The 10,528-nt window shown below is 40.4% G+C and overlaps 1 protein-coding gene across 2 annotated transcripts; it reads right to left on the bottom strand.

Moving 5' to 3' along the window:
* LOC139947465 (N-acetyllactosaminide beta-1,6-N-acetylglucosaminyl-transferase-like) lies at nt 1-9,951 on the bottom strand. Of its 2 annotated transcripts, none has more exons than XM_071945380.1 (2): nt 9,415-9,951; nt 1-3,426 (listed from the first exon to the last, which is right to left on the bottom strand). In XM_071945380.1, the coding sequence occupies exon 2, from the start codon at nt 3,359-3,361 to the stop codon at nt 1,730-1,732; it is 1,632 nt and encodes a 543-aa protein (XP_071801481.1). In that variant the 5' UTR covers nt 3,362-3,426; nt 9,415-9,951; the 3' UTR covers nt 1-1,729. The 2 variants fall into 2 exon arrangements, with proteins under 2 accessions (XP_071801481.1, XP_071801482.1); XM_071945381.1 differs by having other exon boundaries at nt 9,505-9,951.
* Between the last annotated feature and the right edge of the window lie 577 nt (nt 9,952-10,528).

The following is a 10,528-nucleotide window of genomic DNA, read 5'->3' as shown; positions in this document are numbered from 1 at the left end:
TGGTTGTAATCTAAAATAATTTTTATTTAAATTGATTACTTGTTTTATTACGAAAAAATGAACATACCCCATCATTATGGTGAAGGGTTACAACAATATTTAATTATACAAATTGCAGTAACGGAGGGGGGGGGGGGGGTGGGGGGTTAGCAAATCCTGAATATTGATTGTACTAAACAAATGATTTTGAACACTGATTTCTGTTAACTTAGCAGACATACCAAATACACTTGGCTAGCGATGTTTACAATACCAATTCCTGAGAGAACATAAAAACTTTTTCTTCTTCCGATAACATACTGAATTCTGCATGACTTTCACAAACAGTATCATACATGTTTTTCTCATTACATTATACACGTACATTTTCTTTCATGCAAGTCACCAGCCACACAAGGCCTGAGGTGTGGGCTTGAAGTGGAGTAGTTTTCGAGAAAGAAGTAATTTTCCACGAATTTGATTTCGAGACCTCAGAATTAGAACTTGAGGTCTCGAAATCAAGCATCTGAAAGCACACAACTCCTTGTGACAAGGGTGTTTTTTTCTTTCATTAACACTCCGAAGACCGATTGAGCTTAAATTTTCACAGGTTTGTTATTTTATGCATATGTTGAGATACACCAAGTGAGAAGACTGGTCTTTGACAATTACCAATAGTGTCCACTGCCTTTAAGCGTCTTGCTTAAAAACAGTGGACACTGTTTGTGTATCTAAACATATGCATAAAATAACAAACCTGTGAAAATTTAAGCTCAATTGGTCGTCGAAGTTGCGAGATATGAACGAAAGAAAAACACCCTTTTTACACGAAGTTGTGCTCTTTCAGATGCTTGATTTCGAGACCTCAAACTCTAAACACGAGGTCTCGAAATCAAATTAGTGGAAAATTAGTCCTGTCTCGAAAACTACGTCACTTCAGAGGAACCCGTACTCACAATTTGTTAAACTATCAACCTCTCCCCATTACTCGTTACCAAGTGAGGTTTTATGCTGATAATTATTTTGAGTAATCTATAGTGTCCTCTGCCTTTTAAGACACGTGTCACGGCCGGGACTCGGACCCACAATCTGCTGATCAAACACCAATTATGTTTTCACGTCTCCTTTTGGGACAAATACATAATCCGTACGAACCGTATAGTCTCATGTACAAATTAAAGGCACAGTAACGGTTCCGCCCAACTGCCCTTTCTCTAAGATATTAATAACCCCCCTATTCCATAACAGTAGTCTCATGCATAATGATTAAAGGCGCTAACGGTTAGTAAATAGTGATAATAAGATATCTAGTATAATCCGTACGTACCGTAGTCTGATGTACAATAAGGCACTCACCGTTGTCTAATCTACAATCGGTTCACATCATTTGTTTTAAATATAACAAAACATAACCCGTAAACAACAAAACATAACCCGTAAACGTCTCATTTTAAATGATAAAAAGCACTGATGGTTCACTTTCCAAAACATTATAGCACAGAGTTTAAGACCCACATGAACAAAAGACTCTGAAAACGTCCGGGTCCAAATTGATTTGGATACCGAGTCCCGTGGTCAATAATTGTCTCAAAATGACACAGAAAAGGTTCGACACGACACAGAATCCGAAAAAGATCGAACCATTTTCCGGGTCACCTAACTCAAATTGGGCAAGGCTCACTAGTTACACCAGCATGCACCTAATTCCAAGCCTAACACGCGTGCAGAGTTGCGATAAAGGTTCATGGTACTAGACCGTGTGATTTTGCCAGACGAGATTCGTGACCGGGAAATTACTCAGTTTATCTGACTCCAATGGATTCCTAGTTCTGTTGTTCAGCGCTTCCTCGATACACTGCATAGCCACTGGGTCGAAACTGTAGTAGAACTTATTAGCAAAGAGGTAAGGTTGTGTTGCGAGGTAGTCCAGGTACCCGACTCCAAACACGCACAGTGCTCTGACGTATTTACCGCGGCAGGCTGGGTGCTTCTTGATGTCACCCCATTTCATGAACCTCACGTTTTCGTCCCACGTTGCGTGAGGATACCCACCCGGTGTCCCAGCCCCCCGCTGGAGAGTCGCCCAGAAATGCTCGTCCGGACTGAATGTGTCATTTGACCATTCCAAGAGGTCAACGCCCTGTGGACTGGTCAGCATATAGTCAACAAACGCCCACGTGGCCGCGTAGTAGGCGTTGCCGAAGTGGATGGTCAAATTATACGGTGGAGGTTCTTTTAACCTGTTCGTCCTCATGACATGCCTGTCTTTAGTTATGTGATGGTGTTTCGTACGTCCTTTTATATAAGGAGGTGGTAGAATACCAGTGATGTCATTATGACGCTTGTAAGCCTTGAGTTGTCGTACGATCTCAAGGTTCGTTTTCAATGGGAAGTCTTGCCCGCATAAATTCATCACGTATCTCCAGCGGTAAATTGAACCTCTCTTTCTCGATAGATCCCTCATGCAGTTGACATCAGCCAGAAGCCTCGTGTATCCAGCATACTGGACATCTTCAAGTTTAGACGCAATGAACACATTGTCGAAGCAGCCTGTCATGGAGCGTATAGCCTCGTGGAATTCTCTGGAGGACTTTGCATCGGGGTGAATGCAGTAAAGGTTCTGAGGTTGGTATATCGCCCGTAGGAGGCGCTCGACCTGCGCGGCTTCTTTGTGAGCAACAATGATGTAAGCAACCTGGAACCCGGCCTCCTCTTCCGTTCCGGGGTTTGTTGGGAAACGTCTCAATCGTTTGTACGAATAGCAGTCGCGCGTCCACGTTCGTACCTCACCATCGCTCGGTACAGCAACGGACCCATTCGTCTTAAGGCGCTCCTTTTGAAGCATTTCATAAGTTGTCCTCACTGCCTTTTTATCACCGGAAAATATAGCAGGGCAGTCGGCCTTCCAATGCCGGTGATAAGGTGATATGAACGTATTGTACGAGTCGGGAACATCTTGAGGCACTGCGTGGTCGCTGCTTTGATTGCCACGCTGTTCTAGAGGTGATTGCCCTACTAGATGAGGGAGTTGCCTCAACTGAGGTGACTGCCCCAATCGAGGTACATGTCCCAATTCAGGTGACTGCCCCAATTGAGGCGACTCCCCCAATTGAGGTAACTCCCCAAATTGGAGTGACTTCCCCAACGGGGGAAATTGTTTCACATGGTTCGAAGCCAACGCATCTCCACCACCGCCACCAACATGTCTTTTCTCAATCATGCCAAGCTGAGCCTCGGCCGGTAGCTTCGGTCCACCGTCTCCAAGTTCTCCAAGAGGTTTACGATCTCTTTGGAGGCTGAGAAGGATTATCTGGAAGAAGCCAAACAGGATGCAGAAGACGACGAACATGCGCATGGATCGCTGACGCAGAAACATCGACATGCTTCGGTTATTTATAGATCTCCTAAACAGCAAGAACTATCATGTCGCAACTCATCGGCAACGACCTACATGAAAATACCAATAAATAAAGTGTTACAAATTTCATAATGGGAAATAAACTGCTCACAAAAAGTAAGGAAACTTTTTTCAATCCATTATATTTGTTATTATTTAATACTCTCTTTGTATATGGTATATATCAATGCAAAGCTGAACTATTCCTCTTTAAAAAGATACCACATTTGCAATGATTACATGTTGCTGGACTTGTCCACATGAATAACAATGAGGCAAAGTCACAAATCAAATATGTGCCAAAATTACCGTTGTCTGTGAATGGTCAATAGGTAATGCTCATTAATCAAACCGATCAAGCTTTTCAGAACCATTACACAGTGATTTTCACCAGTGAACTCATCGGACACAATTTACCCTCATCTCATGGAAAAACACCTTGTTTGATGGGTATTTGCAAGAAGATATTCTACAGCCGGATGCAGTCCCATACTTGCAGACTTTGGACCAAACTCCATCTTTCAAGATGACAACGCTCGCCCCCCTCGAGCCCGACTGGTGACTGACTACCTGAAAAATGTTGAGGTGCACCGGATGGATTGGCCCGCTAACAGTCCAGACCTGGATCCCATGGAACATCTGTGGGACCAGCTTGGCCTCGCTGTCCGCGCCAGAACCCCCAACATATCAACTGTGGCTGATCAAACCAGGTTCCTTAATGAAGAATGGAACGCCAATTCCTCGTCATCAGCGCATCACAAGACTTGTGTGCAGCATGAGAAGAAGGTGCCATGCTGTCATCAACGCCTTCGGATTATCCACTCGTTACTGAACTTTTTGTATCAATAAAGTGTATTAAGATCAGTAAGTTGTCTTGCCCAATACAAAATTTATTGTCTCAATCAAGTGGATTCAGATCAGTAAGTTGTCTTGCTTGTTTGAATTACAGTGTCAATTCATACAGTAACACAAACATATTGCTAATTTTGGCACATTTGATTTGTGACTTTGTCTCATTCTCATTAACGTGGTCAAGTCCAGCAACATGTAATCATTGCAATTGTGGTATCATTTTAAAGAGGAAGAGTTCAGCTTTGCAATGATACATACCATATACAAAAAGAGTATTAAATAATAACAAATATACCGGATTGAAAAAAGGTTTCCTTACTTTTTGTGAGCAGTTTACATTTTTATGGCTGTTTTTATTTATTTTATTTTTTTATAGATGGTCATTACCTTTAATGGGAACAAAATCTCACAGGGGATACAAAAACCAAGCTCTCAACAGCAAATTTTTCTCATCCAAAAAAAGGTTTTCAAGGCACTGGACCATAATTGTAAGCATAAAAAAAACTTATTTAACGAGCAATGAATAGTTGTTGATAGCATAAAACATTGTGAGAAACGGCTCCTTCTGAAGTAACGTAGTTCTTGAGAAAGGGTTAATTCCACTCTCAAATAATGACTTCAGGCCTGAAGCCTTTTAACTTAACTTTTGAAGTGTTCAACATTTATTTGAGGGCCAAATTGTACATCATTACAATTTATCCAAATCTGTGGTTCCTGTCCTTTAACAACTGTGGGCAGATTTTATATAGGTAATATGGCAATGGAACGATAGTACAAAATAAACCACGATAGTATATAGTATATTAGAATCATGTTCAAGCACAATTTTCAGTAAAACCAAAAGCTGATAAAAGTACAGTTACCCATCAGAAACACTCATCGGAGTCGGGAGAAAATATAGGGAAAAACCCACCCTTGTTTCCGCACGTTTCGCCGTGCCACGACGTGTGTTTAAAATAAATCCTTCATTCTCGATATCGAGAATTGATAATTGTTTTTTCGAAAAGTAAAGCATTTCATGGAATAATATTTAAAGGGAAATCTTTCGCCATTATCTTCTGCAAACCCTGTAAGTTATTTGTACATCGGTGAACTTTTAATTGTTGTTCTATTCAGAAAGTCTCCAATGCCGCTGTATGCTATTGGTAAATGTCAAAGACCAGTGTTCTCACTTGGTGTATCCCATCATAAGCATAAATAACAAGCCTGTGAAAATTTGCGCTCAATCGGTCATCGAAGTTGCGAGAAAATGATGAAAGAAAAACACCCCTGTTGGACGAATTTGTGTGCTTTCAGATAGGAATAAAAGACTTCTAGCTAGAAGTCTTTTATTATTTTAGTGAGGAAATGCCTCTTTCTTAAAAACAATCTACGTGTTACTTCAGAGGGAGTCGTTTCCCACATTGTTTTATACTATCAACATCTCTCCAATGCTCGTTTTTAAGTTAATATTAGTTATGAGTAATTACCAAACGTGTACCTTCCCTTTAACGGGACACACCGGCCGAATTGGGCTATTTGGGCTACAAAACAGGGGTTGCCCTTAACTTTTTTTTCAACTGGCCAGCAGGACCAGTTGGCTTGATTTTTCACTGGTCCGCCAGGTTTTTGACTGGTCCGTCAATTTTTTATGCTATTTTTTTTTTAAACTAATAGTATTCTGTTGTATACCAACTGCTCGATTTTCGATCGTCGCTATTTCACTATTTCAAAATTCAACATGATTTGCAACGTCAACTTAACTGCACTGGAAGCCATACTTTATTTATGTGTACCAAGTTATTGTGTTCGTAAAGGATAATTAATTTGAGAGTATTTTTTCTTTAAAAATGTAATAACAATAGCGTTATTAAAGTTAATTTAAAAACAGGTCAAATTATTTGTCAGAGCAAAATGGTCTTTATTTAGGTAGTTTTTTTTTAGTCCACGGTTTATTGTAAGCACTCAACATAAAAGTATTCCTAAGTAAGAAGAACTTTTTTATGAAGAAAAAAAAAAATAGTGTTTTTACTATAAAAACACCCCAAAAAACACTTTAAAACCGACTGTTAAAATATCATTAACTTTTTATGTACTGCCTTCAAATCTACTGTGGGGGAGGGTTACGTGCGATCGCTCAAGTTATTTTATCATGTATAAACATTGCCTATTATTGTAGTTTTAATAAGTATTCATAAACATAATACATCGTACCCATTCCTCCATGTCGTACCGAAGTTCCAAAATCTTCCCACTTTCGTCCAGAAAAAACCCCAACAAAAAGTAGACATCAAAAAAGTCCATGAAGAAGCATACGAGTTTGACGGTATTTTTTTCAATTATGTGTATGGAATGGTCGGTGCCGGTGTCTGTTTTGTGAACAAAATTTTCATTTAAAAACGTTTTTAAAAGCAGCAAAAACAACTGCGCCTTTGTTTAACACATGATTGCTTTCTAGAACCCAAGTCTTTCTTGAAATCAACTCGCAAAAAACCCCAAACAACCGCGCATTATATGTGACCAATAAAACCATAGATAAACTAGATCGCCCACCAATCGCCCGCAAAAAAAAAACAGCCCCAAATAACAACAAAATTACCCAAAATCAGGACGGAAGAACTTTACTAAACACAATTAAATACTCCTTTTTGCTCATCCAGAGTATCCTAGCTTGGTAATTTTTGTTGAATGAAGCCTCACCGTCTCGCTCGTTTTTCGTAAACACGCTAGACTCTTATTCCCACACGGAAATCTGCTCCGTTGACCGACCATGCTGCTGACAGAATGTGTTTTGCTCTGTGGTCTTCTGTCAAGGCGATTGAAGCTAGTTTTGTAAGCTATTGCGTACTTTCACCAATAGAGGGCGTCTATTCCCACGCTATCGAACATTCTGAAACGCCCTCTAGCGTTCAATATTTCTTACACTTTCTGCCACACGTGAACTTATACGAAGACTATAAGCCTTTGCGTTACATGATGGGATTTTGCGCTGTGTACGCGTGATCATCGGAAGTTTGCCAGCGTTCAGCGGCACTTCGAGTGATTTTTATTACGTTTTATCCAAACCTTGAGTGAATGTTTTTACATTTTATTCGAGCCTGAAAATAGTTTAAAATTTTCATAGTTCTGTAGTACCGCTGCCGATATTTTTGACTGGTCAGCCGGACCAGTTGGCAAGGTGTTTCAGCTGGTCCGCCGCGATTTCTACTGGCATTTGGCCAACGGACCTGCGTTAAGGTCGAACCCTGCAAAATAGATTAAGAAATGTATTCAACGGGTTTCCAGGAATGAAGAAGAACAGTCCTTAAAAAAAAATCATTAAATTTTAAAACAAAAACGAAGGTCGCGTGATTGTTCTAACCAAAAAGTGGTACAAAGAATCACGTGACCTTCCGGGCTAGTTTTACTTCCAGCCGTCTAAAAGTAATCAACCAAACCAAATTTAAATCTTTTTTCACAAAATTATTAACAAGTAATTGACGAAAAAGATCATGTATTCAAATTATCGCTACAAAATGTAAATAATGGTGAAAAATCTAACGTAAGATTCGCATTCAAAGAGTCCGTGTTACGGAAGCTTGTTATATGGCCCCACAGCGTGGAGCAATCGGAACGTAAGCCTCGGGGCATATCACGTACGCAGCTACGTTTACGTTCCAAGATACCCAACTATGCTTACGTTCCAAGATATGCTTACGTTCCAAAAGATATGCTTACGTTCCAAGCTACGCAGCTACTCCATATCCATACAATCCATATACATCATTTAGGTTTGTTACGCTAAAATCAAAAATTACGCTTTCAATCCCGAGTCAAGCTAGGCTTACGTTTCAAAATACATTCTCACTAGGACGCTTTTGAATCCCTCACGATTCCCTCCCCCCCCCCCAACCCCCTTGGATCCTAATGCTGCGTCGTAGTAAAACGTTGCTATAAACAAAGCACCAGTCTACTTGCAATATTGTGCGACGATGTCACGAAGACTTTACCGCTTTGGGTATTTTAAACAATGTTTTATACTATCAACAGCTCTCCAATGCTCGTTAATATTTGTTTTGAGTAATTACCAAACGTGTACCTTCGTGTTGAGGGAACAAAACTCGCACTCTTTCACGGGTTCTATGTTGAAATACGCAAAAGCCGGGCGTATTGAAAGGGTCATTATTAGGTATGAAAGGTGAAATGCCTGCATTGAATTTGCTTTTGCGATTATAAACTCAACATCTTTCATATAACTCAACATATTTCATATGACATTCTATAAAAACGTGGTGTTTACCACCCAGGGGGCTTTATTATCCTGAAAGACCATTTCCTGTTTCGACATGATTTGATTTTACAGATGCAAACATTACACTGTATTAGTAGAATAGTAAAAGGAAATAACAGTAAACTCGCGGGTATACACCACAATGTGGATAGTTCTCTGTTGACAGTGTTGGCACTAAAAAGCTGGATGCTTATCTACAATCCCGTTCAAATGCTTGGTTCACCCATTCCCAACGTTGGATAACTTTCCGTAGGGCGCAACCACTTTTCCACTCTTTTTTTTTTTTACAAAAAGGGATATCTCGTTGAGGGGATAATTTTCCGCACGTCGCCACCAATTTATCCGCCGTTAATTAACTCCAAAACCACTGATTTTTTGTCTTACCTGAGAAGAAGGGTTACCGCATACAGTGTATATACATTTTTTTTTAAAACGGCCGGAAGTTGGTCGGCAAATTTTCCATAAGTATTCCCTGCCCACTTCCCCCAGAAAAAAAAAAAAAAACATTCTCTCCCGTCCCCTATCCCCCGCTCAATGTTGACGGGAACGCAGAAGACCTTGCAATCAGAATCAACATTGAAAGGGGGCACGGTGGCACCAACGTGATATGGCCATCCCGGATTGTAGCTCTCCGTTGAGCTTCAGGGCCAAAACTTCCTCACAAAATTGATTGGTTGATAGATTTTACTCGGATAAAAACATACTAAAAAATACCTACTCAACAACAGGAGAAAAGACAATGAAATAAGATAAACCAAAATAGAACACAAGATAACAAATAACGTCCTTACTCTATGAAAATACTCACAAAATTATAATCCACTAGGATAACCCCAAAAGCCATTATAATATGGTTGTATACACACAAGTTCACTATTTATGTAAAGTTTGTTCTTATTCTTCAATAAGCTTCAAACAACAACACCACTTTATATACCTGTAGCTCAGGTTGGTTGGACACATCAGATGCGATTCACCAGAGGCACTGACTGACGTCGGACACCACACTAACACGTAATGTACTTACGTTGCGATGATAGTTGTGCATGTCTTAGGGAAGCAGGACGGAAAAATGTTTTCCATCAAAACGGTTCTGTTCAAAATACTCCTAAAACTGGCTTTCCCCGCAAGACTGTCTGTGTTCGCTGCAATATACACATCACCTACGAACGTTTTCTGCCATCATCAAGGTTGTCTGATTTTACGTGAATCTTGTAGGCCTATTATTGTGCTGTCTGAAGAAGAAAAACCTCTCCGTCATCTCAGCAGGTTTCTTAAGCTTCGAGGACAACATAATAGTCGGGTACCCTTTTCTACTAATGCTTTCAAGCGTATCGATGTTACGTACACGAGCCCCTTACAACACAATAGCGGACCACAACGTGCATGGTAATGATGTAGGCCTACGGCCATTTTCGAAACCACGAATTGGACTTTGGCTCGTTCACACCGCAGCGAGGGGTTTTGTACTGTAAGCCCGGTTCATACTTCCTGCGAATGCTTCGTGCGATGCGAATTTCATTGCGTCACAAAGGGAATTGCCCTGCATACTGATTGTTGCGTCACCAAAATTCGCTTGCATTCGCATTCGCAGGAAGTATGAACCGGGCTTAATTCATGTCTTGAGATGAGACTACACGTTATTAATAACGTCATAAAACAAATGTTCCCTATTTCAAAAAGTAAGAGAGCCCGATTTCTATATGATTATTTGCTCAATGTTCTAACACCGTTATGCACACCTCCCCAACCCATTGAAGGAACGTTGCAACGTATAGCCTCCTACTCAAAACAGGAATTAGCAGTGTGAAAAGTACAAATCTCCTCGCTGGGTGGTGTAAACAACAAAAATACGCAGCCGCCCGGCATTTTGAGATAAGGTTTGGTTAAATTAGTTTGTCTGCATACACCAAAACAATACAGTGTAATCCTTAGTGTCCACACCTCAAAAAGGCTAATGCCAAAAAGCGTTCGGTTTAAAAACCACTGACAGTCGGAGCCTGCGTCAGAAAAAAAACTTGGTTTCAAGAAGGCCCGTTAGGATGGTTCCA

Source organism: Asterias amurensis, chromosome 14 (genome assembly GCF_032118995.1).
Source record: "Asterias amurensis chromosome 14, ASM3211899v1".
NCBI classification, from domain to species: domain Eukaryota; kingdom Metazoa; phylum Echinodermata; class Asteroidea; order Forcipulatida; family Asteriidae; genus Asterias; species Asterias amurensis.
Note: the sequence above shows the minus strand (reverse complement) of the source record. Positions and strands in the feature narration are given on the sequence as shown.

Coding starts and splice junctions, on each gene's coding strand:
- LOC139947465 (XM_071945380.1), bottom strand. CDS start 3,361: ATGTCGATGTTTCTGCGTCAGCGATCCATGCGCATGTTCGTCGTCTTC.